This window comes from Tympanuchus pallidicinctus, unplaced genomic scaffold, assembly GCF_026119805.1.
Source record: "Tympanuchus pallidicinctus isolate F22 unplaced genomic scaffold, pur_lepc_1.0 scaffold1, whole genome shotgun sequence".
Lineage (NCBI taxonomy): Eukaryota > Metazoa > Chordata > Aves > Galliformes > Phasianidae > Tympanuchus > Tympanuchus pallidicinctus.
Genome location: NW_026294618.1, coordinates 54499082 through 54525461, shown reverse-complemented (window position 1 = coordinate 54525461; position 26380 = coordinate 54499082). Strand labels below are relative to the sequence as shown.

The following is a 26380-nucleotide window of genomic DNA, read 5'->3' as shown; positions in this document are numbered from 1 at the left end:
GTACATTGTCGTATAAAAAATTAAGTGCAGGTGAAGCTGCACCAAATGCTATTAAGGCAGCAAATTCAAAGGCTGTTATTTAAAAAAAAAAAAAAAAAGAGGACAATTAAAAAAAATAAAATAAAATCAGTGTTTTGCCATACCGATAAAGATTTGGTATGGCAGCACAAAGAACCATGTATTTCCAAGAACCTGATTTAGTACGTGAGACCCAAGGTAGGGAACAATTAGCTAGACATGGAACAAAACAGATAACACGAACAAGACAGTGTTCTCCCAAACATATGAAGGTGCAATACATGCTGTTACGAACCAATGTGAAACAAAACCACACATTGAGACAATTAAAAAAACATAATAATAATCTCCCAGGAACAGTGTTTAAAAATATTGCTTATTAAAAAAAAAAAAAAAAAAAAAAAAAAAAAAAAAAAGAAAGGGCGGGGGGGAATATAAACGATGTAAAAAAAAATTACAATAAAAAAGTCTGAAATGCTAGTGCATAGTCAATTAGCTAACATCAACGTTTGTTTTCTTCCCATATAAAGCTCTACTGCTCCTTTTACACTAGCAGCATGTCTACACGCTAAGGTCTTTAGCAGCAAAACACAGTATTCATTTGGCATTTACAAAATTAAATTACTGAATAAAAATATAATTTTTCTTATAAATCTATGTTTCATACAGTAATATTTTTTTAAAGCAAGCTAATTAACCCCCCAACAGAAACACACAACGTATAATGGCCTAGAACCATAAACAGAATGAAAGAGTATTTCAAGAGGAATGGATGTGTGAGCATTCACGAACTGGATCAGTTTTCCCCCTTTGCACAGACTAGCGCGTGTAGTAATGCTTTTTTACTTCAATATTTTTACACCAATGCATTTTGTTCAGTGATTTAAAATACATCTGTTTGAGTACCTGCTCTGTTATTATAAAACAATAAAAAACAAACAAACCCCCACCCCTGGATAGCACATCACTGAAATAACAATACTGGTGTATCACGTCTGCTTGATCTCAGAAAGTACAAAAAAAAAATTGCCTGTATTGTAAGTCTGCACTTCAGATCATTAATTACTGATTAAAACTTTGTACCTAATAATTTAGGCAAGTATCGTTCATTCACTCAAAAAAAAAAAAAAGAAAATTCTCTTAAGTTGGGTGAAATCCAACAAGAAAATATATGCTCAGTGACTAAATGCACTTCGTGCTCTCCCAACTGTTGTACCACAACAAAGATAGGCTCGTCTCCCATTCACGAAAAGTCCTCGTGCAGAGGAACAGGGACTTCCCAGTGAACGAGGAGTGTTTGCCAACCATAATGCTTCTCCGGAGAAGTCCGTGGGCCCTTTCACATCACCAGAGTCCGGGTTGGGAATGCGGCCATGTACTTGCGTGCCTGGTCGGTCAGGGCCAGCTGGTCCTCGGTTTTCCCGCAAGACGCCGACTCCCAAGCGTTGTTCAAATGCTATGTTGGAAACAAGAGGAAAGATTTGGGGTGGACGTCAAGGCATTTGTTTGTGGGCCCCCAGCTGCAAACCTGGCAGTAGGTATCGAGCAAGCCTGCACCGGGGTGCTGTGCCAACTGCAAAGAGAGGGGCCCCTCAGAACAACAGGAAAAAAGCTCCATCCCTGCATCTCACCTTGTGACTGCAGGGTGGACAACCAGACCAGCCGCACAACAGCACAACAGCAGAGCCAGGATTCAATGGCTCTCAAGTTCCCACTCACAGTTTATTCTCTCTAAGTCCATACTAAGGACTCTGATGACCCGAGCACAGTGAGCAAGCAGCTCTGTGCCCGAAGCTGCTTTCACCTGCATGCAGCAATTAGCATGTGCCTGTGAGCAGAGCTCCTCTGGCAACAGAGGAGACGTGGGGGGACCCTTGGCAGAAGCAGCATTTTAATTATCAAGAAAGCCATTTTGCTTCTTGTGGTATTTATGGAGGTTAGAGACACCATTTAGTATAATGTTAAACTGAGATAAACATATCTGCACAGAAGGCTGTGCACAGTCTGTTTATTTACTCCCTACACATACAAGATGTTTCTCATTGCCTTAAGCTATAAACAGTAATGAAATTTCAAAGCTCCTGGAACTTACCAGTATTACACACACACTCATATACGTGTATTGTTTTTGTGCTTCAACTCTTTCAATTACTCAGTTTATTTGTTTTTCCACATTGAGATATTCACTAAACCCTGAATAAAAACCATATTAGATACAGACAGCTAAGCATAAATTCCAAAAATGTGCACGACTGTGTTCATGAAAGCTACCTGCCAGCAAGGGGTTCATGGGACCCCTCAAGATTAAGAAGGTCTAAGCCCAAGATCCACCAAAAAACACAAATCAAGAGAAACCTTTCCCTGCTTTCCTCTACTTTCAACAAGGTTAATCTTTGCAGCTCAAGATCTACATCACTCAATGAGGTGGCCAAAGCCTTCTCAACACTTAGGGCACCAAGCAAGAGTACTTACTGAACTGCAAACTGGCTGCTAAGAACAGAAGCACCCCAGGATGCCCATGGTTCTTTATGCTGCTCCTTCTAGTTGCTAACTGTGCAAGAGGATCCTTAAAGTATCCTCCTGAAGAATGCTCTTCAGGTTGTAAACAGTGTTATCCAAGACATGTGCAGTCAGAAGGCAACATAGGAAGTGCAGATAAATTTCATTACAGGCCCTAATCAGGGCGCTGCTACACAAGGACAGAGGTTCTCTGCTCTGGAAGGCTTGCAGCCTAAAATGGATAAAAGCAGTGAATGAGCTGTGTGACCATGGTGGGGAAATGCAGGTTAGTCCTCAGGTTCCCCAGACATAGCTCTCTCTTATCTGTAGACAAGTTCCAAATATTGTCTCTGCTACTGATGCCTTTCTGCAGGCTGAACTCCTGCTCAGTTTCAGTAGGAGTTCCCTGTGTAAAGGAGAAAAAGGTCCAGCCTCAACTCATTAGTTTCTACAGCTTTTTGTGGGAAACCCGCATCTGTGAAATGAACAAACACACAGCTACCTCTTACAAAAGTGGTTCAGCCTGGGCAGCTTGTGCTGTGAGCCTTGGGTGCACACTGCAGCCAAAAGCAGGTGTGACACACTTTTTGCATATGACACGCCACAGATTCTTTTATACTTTAGTTAAACAACTCCCAGGGTAACTTTTTCAAAGGTGCCTACATCAGCTGGCAACCCACAGCCTCCTACTGATCCTCAGTGGGACTTGGGCACCTGCAAATACTTTCCCTTGCTATTTTAGAGGCATTTGCATCAGGGACCAAAGTAATTGTTGCCACAATGCCATCGGTTTTGCTTAGAAGTCAGGTAGTCTGTCCATCTCAAAAGCAATTGGCGACTACAAAATATCCATCATTTTGAGGCAGAGAAATATGTGTCCATTGAATACTTCCCTGTGACCTTTCAAAGCTTCAAAGTAACTGGTTAAGAGAAGTTGGAGCAGCAGAACCCTAGGTAACTGTAAATATGTAAGGGAAAGCCCATCCATCCCTATAGGCCAGTTTTTTAAAAAATGGAAGTAACTTGAGGCAAGTAGTGTCCCAATTTCATTAATTACATTTCATTGTTAGTACCTACACTGAGCTCTTTGTATTAACAGCCATGTGCTTAGGAAAGAAAAAAACAAAATCCCCATCCCGTATCTCCCACATCTCAGCAGGCTGCTGCACGTCACTCCTTCCACCTGAAGCCTGCTCCTCACTCTGCTATGCCACAGGCGTAGCAGACGCTGCACGGGCTGCAGCCCCCTGCCCTCCCTCAGAGCCAGCTGTCCCCACACCCTGGGGGAACAGGGTCCCCAGCACATGTCTGCCCCAAACTTCTTACTCAAGCTCTTCTGGAAGGACAGCACAGGACAGTTCACATTACTCAATTTTGACCCTGGTAGTATTTTTCCAGAAATCCATTACACTATTTTTTTTTTTCCCCCTTCTCTTTTGGGACAATTTACAATGCAAATTTACAGCTTACATCAAGCTCTCATTGAAGACGGTGAGAGCTTGGCGAATACAGAAGGATTTGACCCAAAGTAGTGTATTCACTACAGCGGCGTATTTCAATTTTACCCTGGGGAATTCGGGTAACATTTACAGTAGGTATTTTTAATAAACTTTTCCCGTCCGAAGCCTTGGCTCCGAGCAGTGAGCACATAACAAAGCACAATGCCTTGCCTTGCCAGCCCTGCCGCGCGGCACTGGAGGCACGTGTGAAAGTCATCTGAAGGCGAGAGATTCGACTGCCGCTCTTGGCAGCGAGCGCTGGGTCCCATGACTGATGCTCAGCATGTTGCCTGGGCTGAACATCCGCAGCTAATGGATCGCTTAGCAAAAAGGGAGAGCAAAACTGGAGGCTGAGAAGCACGGCGCTTCCTTCCATGCCAGAATCTCGGTGAGTATTGACAGGACTCTGCTACTGGAAAGCATCACTGCCCTGCAGACAGCAGCATTTCCAGGACTTATGAGAAGAGAGGAGACCCAGGCAAATAGCTTGGGGTACACAGGAAAACAGCACAGAAACAAAATTGATATGTTCCTTGTGGAAAACGCTCACTGTGTCTCCCCTATTGCTCTGCAAATCAATGGATGAAACACAAAAGCTTTGTAATTAGAAGCCAAACGGCTTGACCCAAACTCACTGACACTGATAGGTGTGCTTTCATTGATTCAGTGGATTCATTCCATTTCAATTCAGCCATCTAAGAGTGGGGTGTTCCCCTCTTAGCCAGTGGGGAAAGAACGAGACTTCTGTGGTATGATTAATTCCATATATGTTTTCCATTGGCTGAAAGAGCAGAACACTACTCTTAATTTTGCTGTTAATTAAAAGAGTTTAAGCCTTCTCTGCTAGTATTTCCATAGCTGCATTTTGCTCTTCCTTGCACGGCAACTTCTTTAGTTATAGCTGGGACTCGTGAAGAAGCAGCTATGCTACTGTGAGTTCCCATAGCATAAAATCACAGACCTCCAGTCTATTCCTGATGTGTCATTCTCTCTGCTTCATTTTTTTTAACCTCAGTAATCCCCTCAGCACATCCTTCTCCTGGCAGTGGGACTACCTCACTTATCCTGCAAGGTACCTTCAGCTGCCCTTGGGCAGATGTGAGCAGCAGTACAGACTGTTTAACTGGGATATCCAGTTACAGCACTTTAAATAAAAACTTGGACCATCTAGAGAAAACAGAACCGTAAGGAAAGAAAACCTCATGGAAATTTGCTCTTTGGACTTTAATTAAAATAGCCAAAATGTTTTCAACATCTAGAAAGCTCAGACTACCAGAAGGTATCTCAGACTTTTTACCTATTGCAAAAAGCTGGCCTTCTGGCTAAATAATCTGCAGCACATGCCACAGAAAAGGTGGCTTAGAACAGAAATGTAGAATTCTTTCCTTTGCAGTGAAATGATCAATGCCATAGCTCGAAACAAAGCATTTTCCTTGCACTATGGTAAAGTATCATCTAGGACAATTTGGTTTTCTACTCCATGAGGATGAGAAAAAAGGAAGCCCTCCTAGACCAGTTAACTACTCCAGTCCTCTACTCCATTTGAGAAGGCAAAACACCATTCCTGTTCCTCTGAGGCATGGGATGGTCTTTTCCTAAATTCTGAGGTTTCTGCTCACTTTCAGAATTACAGCTTGCTACATGTGTGAGAATAGGATGGCCCAGCTCTCCAGCTTTTATGATAAGTCTGATATCAGTGCTAGCAGACCTATTTGGTGGCACTTTTAAGAGCTTAACTCTGAAGCCCTTCATTAGACAAAACCCATGATCAAAATGTATGAGCTTTCTAAGATTAATGCCAGAGATATGGAAATGGTCTGAGAACCTGCAACTCACATTAGGATATTCAACACCTTTCTAATTGTGACCTTAAGTAATTTTATTTTATTCACAAATCAGAACACGTTGCAAATGGTTGGTAGTCAAATGGTCCATTTTCTGCAACAGCTCTGCAGTTTCTCAAAGCAGAGACCTCTGCATCTGCAGCAGGCAGCTACATCTGCTGAGTTGTTCACAACCTAAATTCTGCTGCTCTGCGAGGAAAGCACCCAATGGCTGACCTGTACTTCTCAACCACCTTTTGCTTCTGTCACTTATGCAAAGCACAGAACATAAGAGAAAGGATAACACCCTCAGGGCTACTTCTCTTTCCAGTGAAAATCTTGAAATTCCCAGGAACTGAGCACAGCATGTTTCCCCCTTTCCCCTTGATTAATCAAAGAAGGGAATAAGACTATGAGACCCTCTTGCTCCTCAGGAGTCACAGAGAGGAGTAAAAGAAAGGCTCCACTTGAAATGTGCTGATGCAGGAGGGTGTGCTGCTTTGCCCGTAAGCACTGTCTAACAACAAGCTGCAAATGAAATTCCACAATTCTTTTTTAACTGAGGAAAATAAGGTAATGACAGCTCACGATCACGAAAAGGTTAACCAAGTAACTGTTTTAAAATCCTTTAGACTTACTCTTTAAAGAAAAGGGTTACATAAACCGCTGAAAGTCAGGAAATTCGAGCTGAAACGTGTCAGTCTGTGGTTAAAAAATGGAAAGTGACAGGAGCTATGGGTTTAAGAACATTCTCTTTAGCTTGCAGGTCTTTTACCCTGCGTTGTTTCCTTTGTTAGTGGGGGAAGAAGATATCAAAGCAGTGCTATTTTCTTAAAAGGTTCCATTTCATGGTGTCTTTTGATAGCCTGCAGGGTTAGGTGGATGGCCTATGATTTAGCCTACTTTTCTAACTGTTAAAATGTCTATGTTAGGATAGTTTGTATTGTGCACTGCTACTTGTGTCACTGGCTACAGAACATAATGTGAAATAAAACGTAACTTTTAGACAGGAACAGCCAGGAACATCATTTTTATGTAACCTCTTATTTGGTGCAGTTCAAGCGAAACTCAGTACAGATCTTCAGTCTGCCTCAATAAGGTCTTCAGACATTATCCCAAAATCTTAACCCTTGAAGAATTTCTTGATGAAGCCAAGATCTCTCTGCAGTGAGACTGAGTATAGTTTGAGTGACAAAAATGTAGGGTACTGGATGCAGCTAGCTCCAACAAATATAAAACAAAAGTACTTGGGATTCATGCAATGCACTCTAAGACCAGTTCCACCCTAAGACACCCTAAGTGGGATGGCGAGACATCTCCCGTTCCTGACAGTAAAAGAACATCCCATACGCAACCATGAGATGTACTGTGCAGGGCAAAAGTGCTGGCTGAATCTTCATACCTTACCAGAAAAACCCTACATACAGATGCTAATACACCCAACATTTTATGAAGAGGGGAACAAACAAGAGTGTAAACCCAAGTTTCTCTACTGTTTTTCTCTCTTGCACTAGCGCAAAACTGATAGCACCCTATTCCCAGAGTGGTTATATCCAGCTACCTGTCTTTGCATGCCAAATGCTGTGACATACTGTTCCTCCCAAGTTGATGGTGAATCACGATGTATTCATCAGCAACTATTTACCAAGTTGTGCATGACCAGCTCTACATCCTGAGAGTTTGCGTGGAACATCTGTAACTAACCAGACTCCAGTGAGTTTGTGGCCAGACACGTGCCTTTTTCTTTAAGTACAGGCAGTGAAAGTTACTAAAGCAATGAAAAATACTGCAGACTTATAAACATACTACTTCCCTCTTACAAAAGTTTAATTTTAAAAAATAAAATTTAATTTTAGGAACAAATTGTATTAAAAGCATAACTGTGGGGGGAAAAAAAAGTGTAGTTCATTCTCTCTACTCTCTCTCTCTCTTTCCCTTCTCCATGCACACAGCCGAAGGTGGAAAGAGTGCTGTAATTCTTACTTGGACTAGAGTCAATGAAATTTGCTTAAGTCAGAAAGGTTGGATCAGACCCAAAGTATTAACAACAGCAATGTAAACATACACAGACACAATTACATTTCACTCCGAAGAGTTCTCTAGTGTTTCATTTCTACCTGCATGGAATCAATGGATTGAGTCCAATACTTATACGTGTCCGTGTGTGTGTATGCCTATCTGTACATGGGCAACACAACAAATTATGAATCAGAAAGTGTAGAATGATAACATGCTAACATCTGATCCATGCAAAATGCTACAAGTGAAGCACAAATGCCAGCATTTTCAACCACTTTGCACCCTTTAGACAGGTCATGTCCTCTCTATAGGTGAATGGGGAAAAGCATTAGAGGCACAGCAGTAGTATATCCCTTTTGGCATGCATCAGACCCAGACCATGGCTTCTTTCTGTACTGTACAGCACCAAATACCCCTCTGATGTGAGACCAAGCAAGTCTTACAGCAGAGGAAGCAGATGCTCCTTCCTAACCAATGACACCAAGTCCAGCACAGACAGCACAGTGAGGGACAAATGATACAGTGCTGTTATGAAACGCCTGTGTTTTATTCTGAAAAAACTGTCGATGCCACAGACACAGTTACCTCCAGCCTCATTTTTGCTTACATTTCAGCTGAAATGCTCAGTGCTTCCTCATCAGCAAAGAGGGTTACATATTGGTACCAAGAAGCTGAATCTAAGCATTCATTCTGGGGCTTCTTACAACTGCTTTGTCTTTTGGTTCAACACTTCTTAAGCACTGAAATGAGATGGAAAGTTCTTCTTAACTCAGTTTCTACTCAAGGAAAAGTCCTCTTTATCCAAACAATAAGGATATCTGACTTCTAACATGCAAAACTAAGGACTTTTCCTGACCAAGGAGTAAAGAATGGGATCCAGAACAACCTACAACCTGACTTATGTAAACTTCCTGACCAAAGTCAGCATAAGTTAGGAGAGAAGGTTAAACAAGCTCTTTCATTTACAGCGGCTTGTTAAGAAATTATTTTTAGATAGCAGGAAACATAACATTGTTATGCCCAAGATCAAAAGTTCCTACTTGACATGCACCTTAGATGCTGCATTTTTATTACAGGCAGAGCACAGGCAACCACCATGTAACAAGACAACACACATCTCTACCAAAATGTTAGCTAACTCAACATTTTGCCCTAACCTTACTAAGGAGCACGGAATATGGCCTCTCAGGTGTGCCCTCAAATGTGTCCCCAAAGTGGGAGCCATGGGCTGTTCCACCATGAAATGGTTCAAGTTCAGTACCCAGATGACCGCCCCTGAGCCTGAGTAGCAAGGAGGTACTACTGATGTTTGAAATGCAAAAATGGGGCTGTGTGTAAAGTTTTAGTAGCTTACATTATAATGCCAGGCTAGAGATCCTTGATGCAAACCCTGTTCTGTTCATTCTTTGTTATTGTAAATAACCCCTTATGTAAATTCTGAATAGAAGCAGGAAAAGAAAGGATTAGCCGTGCAGACTGTCCGAAAGTCAGTAACTGTGGTGTTATTTATGGTTTCCTTTCTGACGTGACTCACTCTGGAGAATGACTTTCTCCCAACCCACCCACGTGGAGAAGGGATAAAAAAATCACTTATCCACCTGCCTCAAAAACAAAGGTTGTGGTGGAAGGATAATTAATCACTAGCTACACTGTGTTTTGTTCTCTGAAAGATGTGTGAGGGCCCGATCTAAAGCCCACACAAATTGACAAAAAGGCTGCTAAGGATTTTGGTGGGCTTTAGGTCACGCCCAATGGAAAAGAAATTTATGTATTTGAAAATATAGCAAGCTTATACATTTGTTGTTAACACCAGGAACAACCACAGCTACCCAAAATCCAGCCTGACACTCGGCTGACATTAAAACAGTCACAATTTTAATTCTGCTCAGGGGCTCTAGGATGTCCAGGGAGTGCTAAGGAAGCACTGCAGACCATCACTCACATCTCCACCTCTGGTGCATCAACAGAGCAGCCCTTGGGGACAGACCCCAGCCCCGTGTCATGGCAGCACAGTGTTGGGCTGCAACTGGCCAGGAGTGCTGGCTGAACCTGTGCTGGCACAGCTGGGCTGCCCAGGTCCATTCTCCCAACCCAAGACAGCTGACAAGCTCTGGCCAACGCTGTACTATCAACATACGTACAAGTGTATGTTTTGTTACCTGCAGTGGGCTAGCTAGTGGCCGGTTCCTAGGTACAGCATATGTTTTGTGGAAACTGCTCTCCTCTTCTGACACTGGCATCTTTAAAATTGAGCTGGTAAGAAGATTCTGAACAAGGAAGGAAAGAAAAAAAAAAATGTTTTCAGGTATTTAAGAAAACCACTTGAATTTGAATGTACTAAAAGCAAATTCAGCCTGACTGTGAAGCAAGCAATGGTGGGCACTGCCACAAATGCAGCACTCAGCCTTAAATTCTCAAGTACAAGAGAAACATCAATTTAGAATAATCTTGGTGAGGCACAGACCCACGTATAAGCCAGGCTGCCTTTGCACAAAACAAAGCAGAGCCTCTCGTTCTTTTAACAGTTTTAACTCTGCAGTCCAGCCATTCCAATACACAGATACAGTAGTTCTCCAAGAGCACACTCTATGCAGACTGCACAGGCTGCGACTGCAACATCAGCTACCTTCTATAGGCATCATAGCAACCTAATTAACAGCAGGATTTTGATTATTACGTGTTTAATACAGGAAAACAATACAGTAGTAATGAATAATGCTTACTTGTGAGGAAGGTCAAACAAAAAAAATTCTCTCTTCCTTTTAAGAACTTTACAGATGTAAAACAAAATATCCATTTGGCAGTGTGAAAATATGCACTTACTGGCACATCTTCCATGGAAGATGCATGTGTAAAGAGCTGAGTGTTCAGGTTTTCTCCTTCCCAGTGGTTTGAGCAAAAAAAATTTCCAGCTTTATCTGTAGGAGACTCCACCTGAAAGCAGGAAAGGCACCGTGATAAAACCCAGCATCTAACTGACCAGAGAGAGATCAATCTGTCAGTTGTTTAACAAATTGAACAAATATTCTTCACAGCTGCACATAACACACATTTACAGTACTTTCTTTTACTGCAACCTTGCTCTTTGTTGAAAATGATGTTCAAGGTTCTCAAAAAAATCCCCTAATATAACTTTGAATACTTGCACTCAGTGTTCTGTCAGTATTCAAGAGTTTAATCCTCTAAAAAGGACTGAGAATATATGTATTTTTAGAATTTTAGTGACAAAGTGATATAATGCAGCATCCCAAAATGTTCAGGTTTCTAAATCACTCCATGTAGCTTGGTCCCCGTGGGGTTCTTCTGTAGTCTTCACCAGTATTAGAAAGATTCAATCCAAATTCCTGTCTAATTTTTTTTCTTTTTAAGTTTCAAATGAAAACTGCATTAGAACAGCCTAAGCAAACCCCTGCTGAAAACGGCAGAAAGACTTCTATGGAAATCAATGGGAGATGAATTAGACATGCCTAGTACACTATATAGAACTGACAGTAAGATCTTGGGGCTCACATGAAAGAAAAACAGACACAGCTCTTTAATAGAAAAGGTATTGGTCTAAGTTTCTCAGCAAAGAGGGCTGAATTAAATTGCCTCAAGTAAGTTTGCGATTTACCTCTTGTTTGATTTTCTTCAGCAAAGGGGGTCCACTTTCATGTAGCCCTGCCACTATCGCAGATTCCTCTGACTCCTGCTTGATAACGTCCTGCAGATCTTCTACAAGATGAGTCGGAGTTTGAGGCTGAAAGGAAGAAACGTTACACACGGGTCCCAGAACATCCCTCTACACTAATATCAAAGCAACTTTTATCATTGTTTCCTTCTTACCAGCATCTTCAAAGGACCATATTTGATTTCCTGAGCTGCAAGTGCGTTTTTGAATGGAGTGGGTGTTCTTGGAGAGCTCTCTAATATCGACCTCTTGATTGCAGGAGTTCTGAAACTTTAGAAAGAGGAAAAACACTTTAAAGGAACTGGATGGAAATATTAACTCCTTACAAAAACACATGCATAAAAGCAATCATTACAGTGAGATTTTGACAAATATTTTCCTTCAACCATACAATCCGTTTTGCTCTTCTGTGTTCTTCTGGAAGAACATCTATTTAACTTGAATAAGGTAGAATGGTTTTATTTAAAAAAAAAAAACAACTGATGAGCCTATGTGCATGGTAACAGCCTTCCTCTGCAGTTATGTAGTGGAAGTCTTATTCCAAACTAAGAAAAATCTGAATGCATTAGCACATAACTCTGCAGGAAGCACACAGCCAGAACTTTGGGTGCATGCAAACCTGTAAAAAATGAACTCTCATGAACCTGGCAAGGCAGCGTGAGAAAAAAACTTACATGTGATTTTCCTTCTGAGTTTTGAAAGTCTGGTCCCTGTGGAATGGGGTGGTAACAGCCACCTTATGGCCACACACAGGCGTGGAGGTTAGTGCAGGGTTGTCCAGGTTCAGATTTTCGTGACTGGGCGATGTGTTTAAGAACTGTAGACAGGAAAAGAAAAAATCAGCAGGGCCACCTAGACTGTGATGCAGACTTCTTCAGTTGACTTTACTGAACAGAAGAAAAATAAATTGTTTCCTTCTCATTGCCATAAGTGACTCTCTTGTCCCTACCATACGGGTAGGTGTGTGTAGAGTACCTGACTATGTGTAAAAACAATATTCTGCAAACTATCTGGTTAGAGCATTCAGAAAGTAAGGACTAAAGTTTCTATTGTGGGAAATCATAAACAAGATGACACTCCATTCCAAACAGAAACCATCTCTACCACTTAAACATCTGACGTGGATTTTTTGCAAATAGAGTGTAATTAATATCAAGAGCTTGATGTAAGAAACAAGAGAAAATGAGTAGGGGATGTTTCATGAAGAAACCCTTTGGAAATGGGGTTTCTACAATTCCACAAATTTTTATTAGGGGAATCTAGATACTTCTGAAGCAGTAAATAAGGCAGATATGACAGGAAAATAAATTTCTTATCGTCTCTCTCAAAACAAAGTGCTCCATTTTCACAACATAAAATGAAATTTGCTGCCTACAATGGGTGTGTGTTTTCCGCTGACTGAAAAGGAGGTGGAGATAACAGTTTGAAGAAAATTGCTTTTCCATGAGTTCCTCTTGGCAGCCAAAAATATGGCTTCCATTTCTAGTATCTATAAATCTATGAGTGTTGTGATATCCTTCATTCAGACACTGATTCACCAGGTTACCTGCTGGACTTCACGTGTACCAGATTAGAAAAATACGGTATGTGTGAAAACATGGATTTTACTGGACAAGTGATATATGATTAAAATACCTAACACATAACTGGAGATATGGTGGGAGATTGTTATCTTGCCATCTATATTCTTCATGAAAAAGTATTTATCTGTCTTTAATGCCAAATCAAGGAAAAAACAACAGAAACAGACAAACGAAAACAAAACACTTCTAAATAGTGCTGCAGCTGTGAAACAAAGCAACAGTGCACAGGAATTTCAAAGTGCACCTGGACAATTGTAAGAGGCAGACCTTCTCCTCATTCCTATTCTACTCCGCCCCACAATTGGAATTTTCTGGTTGTTGCCAGTTTGTCTCACAGCCTGAATGCTATTTAAATGCAGTTTGGGGTTTTCTAGGTCAATGAATCATACTGTAAGTGGACAGTGATGGAAAGTATTACCAATGATCAGAAATGTTTAACTCTAGTAGCTGAAGGAGTTAACAGCATGAGCAAAGCAAGCAATCACAATCCCCTACAAAAACAAACCAAATCAAAAAGAAAAACCCAAGCTCCACAGATGAATTTGAAAGAAGAAAATCAACAGTTAGCTTGCAGATGATCTACACTCAGTGGTGAAGACTAGGAATAGTGAGAAGATTCAAAAATTGAGTGAAATCAACGAGTGCAATGGTAATTAGTCATTTGTTCCAAAGGATTAGTTTCTAAATTGTTAACACTGCAGCGACTTTTGAGAATTAGTAACAGCTGTGCAGAAGTCTTGATCTACCTGCGAGGGAGAGAAGGGCAGGCTTTTGACAGGGGAGTGCTTAGAAGTTGAGCTGCTGCCATCAGCCAGTCCCAAGGTGCTACTGGGGCTACTGGCTAAGGGGCTGGCATGCCCTCTCCTTTTGCGAAGGACCAACGGAGTCGCGCTGCCCTGCGAGGCAGACAAGGACTTTGGTGAGCCAGGAGGGCCCTGACTTGGCATGGTTTTGCTCAGGTTTGAGGTGGGGTGTCCTGGAGGTCTACAAGCACTGGCCCCTCCATGTTGCAGCTGCACGGCTCTGCCTGAAGTAGTTTTGCCAGCCAGAATGTCTGTGTCTTCAAAGAATTCAAAACTGCTGAGATCACCCCATGATGAAGGATCCTGAAACAACGTGGGAGGCACGGAGCCATAAGTATATAAGTATATAGTGCCACCTCATGAAAATGCAGTGTTAGGATACAAAGACTTTCCCAATTCAATTCTGCTTGACCGTGTTTATTTGTTTACTGATTCTCAAATCCCTTATTTGTGTTTTCGATCTACATGTCAAGCATATCAAGCTAGCACCCTATCAGTGTTGGTGAGGTCCTAAAGAAACAGTCAGTCAAATGATGTCCTTGCTATTGGCTAGTCCAGCATTTTCTGTGCAGAACAAAGACAAAAAATCGTTACGAAAAAAAAACATGTGCCTTAGACTCCCAGCCAAGATTGGTCTCCTCTGAGCCAGCACAACTGCTCTGGAGGTGCAGAAGGGGATTTGGCACTGCGTAAAGCCGACCCCTCCGCTGCTGAAGCAGAGTGCCACCAGCAAACATACTTCCCCTCATCATTCCTGTTACACACAGTAGCCGGGAGATCGCGATGGAAAAAGGACATGTGAGTGTCACTCAGCTACCTTGGAGTTAAAAACAGTGTTTCCAGTTCCTCACATATGCTAGGGCAAAGCCTTTTTGCTCTAGGAAACAGCAATTGATGCTACGACAGGAAATTTTAAAAAATGATGCAGATACATGATCAGCCACATGTAAACCTACAGCATGTGTCACTTCCAATCTAAAAAAGTATTATTTCACTGTTTAAAATCTTCCATGGTGTCTCTGCTTTTAGCTTAGGGAGATGCAACACAGTAAGAGGCTGTTTGAAACTCATAATGTGTCATTCACTAATCACATTCCCATACCAAAGTGTAGCAGGAAAGGGAGACATGCACAGAAAGCAAACGCTTCCACACTCAGGGGCTTCAATTACAAGCAGACATATGTTGTTATTTCAGAAGCTAAGCTTCGGATCTTGTAGCAATTAGAAGTTACTCAGAAAGAAAAACAAAAACCAACAATACTTTTAGGATGGTCCCAGTTCCTCTCCCCTTACTCCTTGACCACACACAAATGCACCTGAGGCGACAGTTCTACTTACGGAGTCTATTAACTGGAGTGTTTCTGCAAATTCTAAGAGATTCTTAACATTATCCAGGATGTTGCTCTGGTGAACAATCATGCACCGTGCAGGGGACGCACTTTCCTCAGGTAAGCAACCATGATCCACTGGCGGAGATGGAGTACAGTGGTGATGTTCCCCCAGACAGGAAACAGGTGCATTGTCACCACTGGTCCTGGTATTGTCAGCAACAGTGGTGCTGTGCCAGCCGGGGTAGTTTGCTGTGTGGTTCTGTGTCTAAAGGAAGAAGCAAAAAAAAGGAAAGGAGGGGGGGGGGAAGGCAGAAGGAACTTAGCAATGAAATTGCATAAGGCGTCAGATGCCACTGGAGGAAAGATAAAAGTAGTTGCATCATCATCTAAAAACTTATGCCTATGAAACAATTGTCAAGATGTTTCCTTTCATCAGTGCAAGACCTTGTTTTAAGTAATTTCAGCACTGTGTTTGTTATCCCAAAGTTACCTCATAATTCACTTCCAGGATTATGAATGTGTGTCATGACTAGTAGATTATCAATTTGTACTGCATTACTCCAAAAGTTCAACAAGTGTCTGCAAGTCATTTTCTGTGAGAAGCATGAAATGGCAGGGTTTCCCTAGTGAGCACTCAGCACTGTAGAACACTAAAGAGTTTAGAGTTAGAGTTGCTTTTGTTTACTTATCTCCTTCTCTTCTTCTATCCCTGTCTAACACTACAGCTTACACCAATGCAATGAAGAGGCTGTCAAATCAACGTGGTTAGGAAAGCAGAAGAACATATTAACAGAAGTTTCTTTCCAGTGTGATCATGCAACAGAAGAAATTGCAAAACATTAACTAAAGTTAAAAAGTGGCCAAACTAACGTATCGTGCATGCAGTTGTTTTTACTATTAATTTAAATATTACCCAAAAAAAAAAAACCAAAACAAACCAAAACAAAGAATCTGCTGGCTATCACCTTTCTTCCAAAATGATTTGTGGACTCTTGGCTTTGGTGATGGTGTTAAGTAACTAAGTGAGGGTTTTCACATATAAACATTCAATGGCACATACAACAAAGTGTAAGAATTCAGTAATAGCCAGCATTTGTTCCACACATGCAGTTATGAAGGATCTACCATTATTTGGAGAAGTAAAACAAACTGTCAAACATGCACCAAGTCTGAAGCTTACAAAGTATATAAAACACAGCTGAAGAAAAGAATACAACAGAGAAGAAAAATCTAACGTATAGGCACTACATTTTCATCACATGAACCATTGCACACTTTGAAAAACGCAGTTCCCATTGGTTTAAGATCTGTGGGATTTTTCATTTGAGTACAATCATCACATTTCCAACATTATGTAATGTTACAGAGCCCAGCCCTGCTCCCACTTTGCAAAGTAAAATACCTGCAAATTGAATTTTTTTTATCACAGAATTTACAAAGCAGATACAGAGTATGCATGTGCTATGTTTCATCCTTTTAAAACAGAAATATAGATCCTCGATTAGTATCAAAGGCAAAGGGGGTAAAAAGTTAAAAAGACAAGCACTGGGGTAATGCTGCTATCCCTCCATCCAAGCACACAGTGACAATCTTACTGGTAATGCCTGCTGCCCTTTCAGTTCATTCTCAGTCGACATTAGTAGCAACTCTAATTCCTTTATTCGTTTTTCTTTCTCAGGGTCTTCATCATTATAGTGTCTCTGAAATTAAGAGTTGAGGGAAAAGAAAAGATAAAGGTCTGATAGGATGTAGCAACTAAAATGCTCGTGGCTTGCCGTTCTGTGGTTATAATAGCCAAGTTAGACTCAAAAGATGAAACAAATGTCAATCGTGTTTTCCACTATCAAAGTCCCTGCTGAATTTCAGTTCAGACATTTGAAATGGAGAAAGCAAAATCTATCACACTAGAAGACAACTACTGTGTGCTAAATTCACTTCAGAAAAAGCAATTATTAGCCAGGTCAGAACTCCCCCACCTTCCCCATTTTCTCTCTTCACACATATTACATTAAAATGTTTCCTTAAGGTAAGACATCTGCATTTTGACTTAGCAAAGGTTTAACAAATTGTCTCTCGAAATGATGTTCAAATTATCTACCTGAATAGCTGCAGCAGCTGGCTGAGGAACATTGACAATATTTACATGCAGTGCTACTGGATATGGGATCTGACCAGGGACCTAGGCCAAAAAGCAAAAGAGACTAAAAGTTATTACTTCTGGCATATCACCTGCCTACGCTGTGAATCTGCTTTAAAAACACATTTGCTTTTGCAAGCTTAATATTATAAAGAAAAATTTACAAGCAAAACAAGCAGCTTTTTGAACATGACAGTGAGTACTACAGAGGGAGAAAGAACATTTACAAATGGAGCATGTACCCTCCTGATGAAAAAAATGAATAATTTGTAGATGCATTTGTGAGATGTATCTATCTCAAAAAAAACAAAAGATGCAATTTTTTATCATCTAAAACTATATTGTAAGCATTTAAAGCAGAGGTCTGTTTAATTATTAATTTCATTATTAATTGTTAATAGGAACGGAATCAGATTAAAACACTACTGTTTACTTGGTTCTGATAGGGAATCCATTCACAGAATATAGCCAAAATGAACCCAGAAGATTTTGAGACAGAACACAAAGTTAATCAGATTTAACTCATTTTCAACATGTCTACATTCACCACTATAAAAAATAGCACTCAAAACATTTCCAGTGGTTACAAAATGCTAAATATGCTGAACCTGACTCCACCTGTATGTCAGCAGTGGATTTGAAGCAGGCACATACCCATCACTGCTTAAGTCCAAACCATCCTCACCTGACCCCAAACATAGATCAATTCTCCACGAATGGGAAAAAAAACCCCAAAACTTTGTTTTACTGGGAATCAACCGAATTGCACCCACCCATCCCACTGAAGGAAACAAAACCGAAAAGAGCTTCCAGGAGCTTACGTTTTGTGGCTCAGCAATGTGATAGTAGGGGTAATCACTGCCCAGCGGGGCCTGGCCGGCCCCGGGGAGTGGGCCTGCGGGTGGGTTGTGGGCAAAGGCCATCAGGTGATTGCTCTTCTGGAAGCCGGTGGCTGCTGAGGGCAGCCCGGCTTTGGAGGACTCCTGCAGGTAGCCCTCCTGCTCGACCTTCCGGCGCATGGTGGAATTCCAGTGGTTCTTGATAGCATTATCAGTCCTGCAACAGAAACGTGTACGCATGAGGGGTGTTATAAGTGAGGCTAATAGGCAGGAGGACACTGTTAGCATTTGTTCGAACCCTGAGCAGTGCTCTGACCTCCCCCTGGCCCTGGCCCTTACAAATGCTACCCTCAACCTCTCAGGAAAGATGCTCACTGTAAAAGGGAGGGAAAAAGACAACTGAGCTACTGTTGTTTATACACTGCCCGAAGCATATAAAGCATATAAGCCTGAAGTACTCAAACTGCAAGCAATGAATACCATCAGCTTCACCCCATTCCCATGAGGTGAGGTGACACTGAGCCCAACACTTCTCTGATGTTCCCCTGAAGACTACCAGCACCACCTTTGCAAGTCTTACTGTTTTATTGTGACTCGCTACTAGAAAGAAAGGCTATGGAGCACAGCTGTCAAAAGACCAGCTTCCAAGCAACTTTCCAGCTGACCACCTAGGCAATGAGAGCACTGTACTCTGCACACAAACCTGGTAAACAACACTGCTGTGATGGCTATTTGCCTCAGAAAAACTGAGGTTCAAACTCTCCGAATCATGGGCCAGAAAAAGTAAACATAACAAGTCTGTGAGATTGTATACAGTCAGCAACAGTTCCTCCGCTTGAAAAAAATCACCACCACATAATAAGGTTGAAATTAATATCAGTGATGTGTGGGGGCTACATAGAAACTTTCCAAGTGGTAACTGCTTTCTTGCCTTCTTCTGGAAGGTGGAAGCAGCTTATGGAATGCCCATTTGAAATGATATCACAATCTCAGGCATTGAAGATGCTTCAACAAGAAACAGGAATAAAAATGGGAACGGAAAACCCTCCTCTGCTTACAGTAGTTGCTCAACACACTTTATGTTGAGTCACTTCTACTGTACAGTGAGTAAGACTCTGAATACCTAAAAGTATATGTAACTTGTGCATGTGCTTTCAATGAGATAAGTATTTCCAGGACTGCAGCCCAAGGAAGTCAGCTTCTCCAATTTTATATGAGGATTTATATGTGGATTATAGGTAAATACCTTCTGGATAATTCATGAGCAATGACAAATGCTGAAGCAGCCTTCTCCTAAATCATTCTGAGCCAACATACTGGATTTCACTTTGCAAGTGCACTCTTGGCTGAATGTAAACTAAGTTCCACTTGCAAGTCTGACTGTTAAATTATTTTCAATTTTGTCAATTATTGAACATACATTCAGGAAACTTGTACAGTCTTGCTCTACTTACTGCTTTTTTTTGTCTATGGCAAACATTAAAAGCATGTAAAAATGTCATGCTGTTCCATGTACTGACCAAACAGCACAGTTTCTCACTGAGACAAAAGCACATTGATGTCACTGGCTTGCCAGGTTTTGATTCCAAAATTTTCTATTTATAATGCAAAGGCTGAAAAAGCCTGCTTGAACCTACAGCTTTTCCCTTTTTTCCTATTTGAGAGCTGAAGGCATATGTCATTACCGTCCAGGCAGCAACTTTGCAATTTCTGCCCATCTGTTTCCCAGTCTCTTGTGTGCCTGGTAAATAATTCTATCTTCCTCTTCTGTCCAGGAGGTTTTCTTCACTTCTGGATTCAGATGGTTGTGCCACCTCTCCCTGCACTGTTTTCCAATTCTTCCCTTCAAGTGCTTAGCAATGACCGACCAGCGCTTTGGACCATATTTCTGCACGAGTTCTATTACCTTCAAAGAAAGACATAAAAACTGCCTGTATTTAATGATGCATAATGAATCAATGAAAGTTTTACTGCAGTGGAGAAGTATTTTCAATGACGTTTTTCAAAATCGCTATAGAAAAACCAACACAAAATTAAGGTTCCCTGTTTCCCATTTACACTTTTACCCAAAAGAAAAAAATCTCGTAACAGTTACGGCATTTCTAGATTGCATTTCTACATTACAGCGCTATAAAGCAAAATTAAATAGTTTGCATAGAAAACTTAGAAATACTTAAGCACTGATAAGGCAGTATCAGTCCTGCCTCAGGCAGTTACAACAGTTAAAACCACTCAGCTCTCTGGAAATTTTGCCCCAATACATGAAATCTGTTATTAAGGTATTAATTAAATGGAAGGGAAAACTGATTACCCTTTGATCCTCCTCTTTAGTCCATGGACCTTTGATAAGTTCTGGGTTTAACACTTTCTGCCACCTGTGCTGGCACTGAACATCTGTCCGATTCTAATGAAATATAAAACACACAAGTAGATTATTCTTTGAAAAAGATGAATGTAGAGTGATAACTCTCTTATCTGTGCGCCTCCAGCATATTTCACAGCCAACTACGATTACTAAGATAAAAAGGAATCATACAATAGGTCAGAGAAGAAGGTGCCCAACTATCATTTGGTCAGTGCAACTGTTTCTATAGTTTTTGCAGGTGTATAGCTCAGACTACACAACCTCAATCCTCATCCTCTGGGACAATAGCTGCTGTGCTTCTGCTACAGCAGTAGCGTTCACAAAACAATTCTCTTTTAAACCACTTACCCAGAGTTCACCAAAGCTACTTTTTTTCTCTGCACTAAGACATTTTGTTTCAGCTTTACATTGACCTTTGATCATGCAACACTCCCTGGCCCCCATTTTAGTCTGTTTGATGTTCCCTGGCCCTCTCTGAGAAGTGAAAGGAAAATTAAGGCAAGGGCTTCACAGAGTTCTAACCAAACTTTTGAGGTCTCCAGATGTGGAGGTTTTATCTCCCGCAAAAAAGTAACTACAAAAACCACTCCCCTTTCCCTTACTTGGAAACCTCTGATAAAGAGTTGTCACTAGAATTGGAAACAGAAACTAGTGTCCACCTACAGGAAGGAAATTGGCAATGACTTTCCAGTCTTCTGTGCCATTCTGTTCCACAAGTTTCTTCAGTTTCTCATCCTGAATCATTAAAAATAAATAGATAAATAAAATAATTAATATCATGATCTCTTATGATGCAAATGAAAGGCACTCAAAATTAAGTTGCCCACTTCTAACTCTGTATGTATCTATTACTTTTGTTGGCTTGTGTCTTGAGAGTAAGAGGAGGTGGTCTGCAGTCTTCTTGTGTTTTTAATTGCCCAGATCCGGAGGTTTTTCTTCTTCCATGGATTTTGGTAGGCTCTTTACAGTGCTGTAGGAGAAAGGCTAATTTTTTCCATGCTCTCTGACTCCCATTTTACTGCTCCCAGCAGTGTAACTGTTACTCTGTTACTGGATTTACAGGAGCGCTTGGACATTTTTGATGCCAGGCATCACAGCAAACAATGACACTGAGGCACCCAGCTGTCTGGGGACCTCTGGAAATCACAGCCTTAAGCTTTGAATGTCTTGCAAGTAATGGGAGTTCCAGTAATTTGTTCATTGCTGGTCCGTTTACAATGAAAGCACAATAAAATGAGTGCTCCTGATGGCTGTGAGGGAGTTTTGCATGCTTGCAACAGCAAGAAACTTAGCCCAGTATTTTTAATGATAAGGCCAGAAATATAGACCCTCGAGACAAAAAAGCAGCAGTATCATGTATTGGGAAAGATCAAGATAGGGGAACTCACAAGAACTGCCCCAGGAGATAGGAGGAGGGCAATGACCCCCATGGTACCTCCCTGGGCACTCCTGGTCCTTGTGACATGGAAGAGGCCACTGGGCCACGCAGCCATCACCACCACAGCCACTGCAGTAACAGCAGGCTGTGGATTAAAAAATAAGTGTTTGCAAAAGGTGACCTGCCTCTGTTTATATATCAATATACGTTGTCAGAGAGGAGAAAGTCAAAACATAACTCAATAACTGTATTAATGCATTTCATAATGAGCACAAACCAGTTCAGTGGCCATGGGACATCCACCTGGCAAAGGAGTTTGAATTTATCTGGAAAGTCAGCAGGTACCGTGACTAAGGCATTATTCTGACCTTCAGAGGCAAAACACATCTCAAATGCTCAATTTTGTTACGACTGGGTTTCTTTCTTCCAGCTTTTAATTTATTTCCTCTCGGAATCACAATGCTGCAATTAAAGTGCAAATTTCAAATGGCACAAAAGTACTGCAGCAGTTTCTGCCACAGTTGTTTGCTGCTGTGGGACACAGAGCACACGTCAGCTCGCACATAGCAACCGCTCTCAAACACAGAGAGGCAGCGGGAAGCGCCTAGCACTGCCACAGGTGATTCTATCTGCTTCTTCAACAGGGATTACAGAAGCTCAAATACCTGGAAGGCAGACCGTGGTGGACATTTAAAAGAAACCAACGATCCTCAAAGCGAAGTAAAACGCTGCATGTAACTAATGGGTCAAAACCATCTTTATTCTCAGAGCTGTCACTGCTACACTCTCCTTCTGACTTCCCCCATGCAGGAGATGACCGAACTGGCAATTACCTCTTCGCGGGTCCATCTGGTTTTCCCTAGGTGACGTTTCCCAGCCTTAGGAAGCAGGCCGTCGTAATCATGGTCGTACATCTCAACATCTTCTTCATCGTCATCGCTGCTGTATATGCTGCAGCAGGAAACACAGCAAGACACAGAGCGGAACGTGAGGACTGGAGCTACTTAATTACACAGCACACAGAAAACACACAATCTTTACAAAGGTTACACAGATAAAAGTTTTAAAACTTGCACAACAAGATTTTGTTCTGCATTCTGTTGTTCTTGTATTCCGAACTGGTTCTGCTGTTTTTGGTATCCACAGATACAAGCAAAGGGCTGGCAGCCTTCTCGCTGCCATGCATGTTTGGACCTGCTCACACTATTAGATCGGTGGTGAATTACACATTTGGCAAACTTTCAGCCAATGGGGGTTTCGAATTAGAACACAATGTTTGGGACAATGAAGAGAACTGGAGGCTGTGTCCATTACACAAGTGCACACTCACGATCTTTAACTCATGCCACAAGTTCTGAACAGTGTTCGTGGTTTGCTATGGCCAATAGGACAGGTAGCTGCATGGCTCCCAAACGAGATATATGAATACAAAAGGCTCACCCATAATGACCTTCTTCGAGCCCATGTTTATGGGTCTTGTGTGTGAAGACAGAAGTTTCTGATGAAGTGAAGCCAGTGAGTGGTAGCGTAAATGTGGACAAGCATACAGAGTATCCTGCAACCAACCAATGAAGGATTGAGCCTCTTTGCACTGCCCATTTTGCTAATTCAAGGCTTTATTACCTCTACTCCATTTCTAAATACCTCATATTGTTTTTGACACACTGCTGCTCACCTCCTTCATGACTAAGGGATTTCCCCAGAGGCTATCAGGGGTAAAAAGGGCTCTCACCACTCTCACAAACAGCACTTTTCCCCCAGTGAACTAGGATGGCTTTGCAAACAGGGCTGCCTTTCTGCTGGGAAACATTTTATTTCCAACTTCTGTGATAGGAACAGCACTTTTGACACTCTGGCAGAGACGAAACTACAGCGCTCAAACAGAAACAGTGTTATGTTATGAGACGAACGACTGCACTCTATCTGATGGCACAGAGCTATGGGATGTTACAGGATGACTAAGGCAGTTCAAATACAGTCATTTTGTAATAAGGCAATTCACTACACCCTAATTCCCAAGCATTGTTTATCCTGTTTTCCTGTTTTCGAGAGACCACGTTTTAAAACAAGCTGCAGCAAAGACGCAGACACCTCAAACGCGGGCTGTTGAGCACACACCCTTTAAAGCACGCGGGGTTAATCGCGCCTTCACAGTCTGCAGCCCTGCTTTCTGCCCCGCTCCACGCAGGACGCTCCCCATCGTCTGCTCCCATGTGTATGTCCAGCTGCCGCGGCGGCCACTCAGCGCCCGGGTCACGCACCGACAGCGCCGTCGGCCGCCGGGGCGGGCAGAGCTCGGGCGCTCATCTGCCACCAGAGCTGCTCGCGCGCAAAGGGAGCTCTGCGGCTCCCAGGAGTTTGGCAGAGGGAAGAAGTGCATCCTGTCCGCGCCGCGCTGCTCCCGGAGCACGCTTGGCAGCGCGGGTGGCTCGGCCGGACCTGGCTGACGGAGAACCCAGCGCGTTCCCCGCGTCCTCCAGCGGCGGGAGAGCATCCCGCGCCCTTGGGATACTCGGAGCCCCCACAACTTTCACCGGCGCAGGGGTTGAAGACTGGAGTCAGAACAGCGCCGGGCTCCCTCTTTGAGCAACCGGCTAAAGGGGGGGAGGAGGGGGGGGAAGGAGCAGAAGAGAAGGGGGGAAAAAGAAAAAAAGAAAAAAGAAAAGAGAGGGTGGAGAGGAAATGACTCGCTGCTGCCGCTACCGCGATTGAAGGAATTCGGGCAGCAGCAGCCCCGCGGGCACAGCCCTCTCCCGCTCCGTTCCGCGCCGCGCCCCGCGGGGTTGGCGGCAGCCCGCGCTCCGCTCCCGCCGGCACGGCCGCTCCCGGAGGCGGCCGAGTCCCTGCGGGAGGCGCCCGCGAGGCGCCCGGCCCGGCAGCGGCAGGCGGGGTGATTCATAGCGGCACCCCGCGCTCCGCGCCACCCCGCGCCCGCTGCCACGCCGAAAGCCCCTTCTCCTCCGGAGCGGCCGCGGGGCCGCGAGCGCTGACGGACAGACTGACAGGCAGACTGACGGGGAGAGGCAGAAGCGCGCCTCGCTCCGCTGTCACAGCGCAGCGGGAGGGGAGGGGAGAGGGGAGAATGCAAAGAGAAAGAGAAAAAAGCCTCCACGTGTCCGACCCGCCGTCCGCTGCTAATTAAACAACCCCGCGCCAAGCGCCCGCCCGGCAGCGCAGCGGCGAACGCGACCACGAGGTTCTTACTACCGCCCTCCCGCCCGTTCCGTCCCGTCCCGTCCGGCCTCGGCTCGGGCACGGTGACAGCTCCGCGGAGCGCACCCCACAGCCGCCCTCCGCCGTGCGTGCGGGCAGAGCCCAACCTCGCGGCGCGCAGCCGCACCCGTGGGGCAGAGCCGCGCTCCTGTGGGGAAGAGGCAGCGGCTGCGAAATAAAATGGGGAAATAAATTAAAAGAAAAAAAAGAAAAAAAGAAAAAAAGGAAAAAAAAAAAGAAAAAAAAAACAAAAAAGAAAAAAAAGAAAAAAAAGAAAAAGAAAAAGAAAAAGAAAAAATGAAAAAGGAAAGAATAAGAAAAAGAGAGAGCCCAGCCCCACGCCCGCCGCCCACCTGCCGTCACGGCCCGCCGGCAATGAATGAATGAATGGGACGGGACGCACTGCCCGCCGCCCCGACAGCTCCCGACAGGCAGCCTCGGACGGGTGGGCAGCGAGCCCTCGTCCCTGCGGAGCGCGGGGCAGCGCGGGGCGCCCGGTACGTCCCCTCGGGGCGAGGGACGCTGCGGAGCCGGGGCGATTCAAGTGCGACGGGGGCGGCTGCACTGCCGCCCCGTTACGGGAGAGCTCTTCTCCCGCAGCCCCGCGTCCCGTGTGACAGCGCGGACCCCCCGCCCCGTTACCTGTGCCGGGGTCTCCGGGCCATCCTCGCGGCGGCCGCTGGGGGAGGAGGACGGGGGAGCCCGCGCCCGCCGCCGCGCCCTGCTGCCGGGCTGCGCCCAGGCGCTCCGCCGCCGCTCAGCGAAGTGCCGAGGAGCCGCGGGAGGAGGAGGAGGAAACAGGTTGAGATTAAAGAGTAAACTCTGTAAACAGAGATGCCATCAAACAAAGGGCTTTTGGACACTCCCCCTCCCGCCAAATCTGGCGCCCCTGTAGTGCGCAGGCGCCGAGTGGCGGCCCCGTGCCGCGGCGGCGGGGAGCAGGGCGGGCGAAACGGGGCAGCGCGGGGCACGGCACTCGGCACCCCCTCTCGCCCCGCCGCAGTCCCCGGCGGGACGAAGGCTGGGAGGAAGCAACCGTCGGGAGCGGGGAGTCAGACCCCCGGACGAGGAGAACGACCGCGTTTTGGAGACCTCCGCCGGGCGCTCCGCGCCTCCCGCCCCCTCGGTGTCCCTCCCCGGGTGCACCTGCTGCGGGCTGAGCGGCCCCGGCACGGAGCGCGCTTTGCGTGCGTGTTGGGGTGT

At 43.9% G+C, this 26380-nt stretch overlaps 1 protein-coding gene across 2 annotated transcripts; it reads right to left on the bottom strand.

Annotated features, from left to right (window-relative positions):
• Positions 1–417: 417 nt before the first annotated feature.
• Positions 418–25940, bottom strand: MYB (MYB proto-oncogene, transcription factor). Of its 2 annotated transcripts, XM_052680789.1 has the most exons (16): positions 25820–25918; positions 22798–22915; positions 21250–21321; positions 20533–20625; positions 19907–20127; positions 18204–18438; positions 17344–17424; positions 16841–16945; positions 15253–15510; positions 13858–14217; positions 12203–12345; positions 11684–11798; positions 11472–11597; positions 10682–10792; positions 10018–10125; positions 418–1474 (listed from the first exon to the last, which is right to left on the bottom strand). In XM_052680789.1, the coding sequence occupies exons 1-16, from the start codon at positions 25840–25842 to the stop codon at positions 1358–1360; spliced, it is 2286 nt and encodes a 761-aa protein (XP_052536749.1). In that variant the 5' UTR covers positions 25843–25918; the 3' UTR covers positions 418–1357. The 2 variants fall into 2 exon arrangements, with proteins under 2 accessions (XP_052536749.1, XP_052536743.1); XM_052680783.1 differs by lacking the exon at positions 13858–14217 and having other exon boundaries at positions 25820–25940.
• Between the last annotated feature and the right edge of the window lie 440 nt (positions 25941–26380).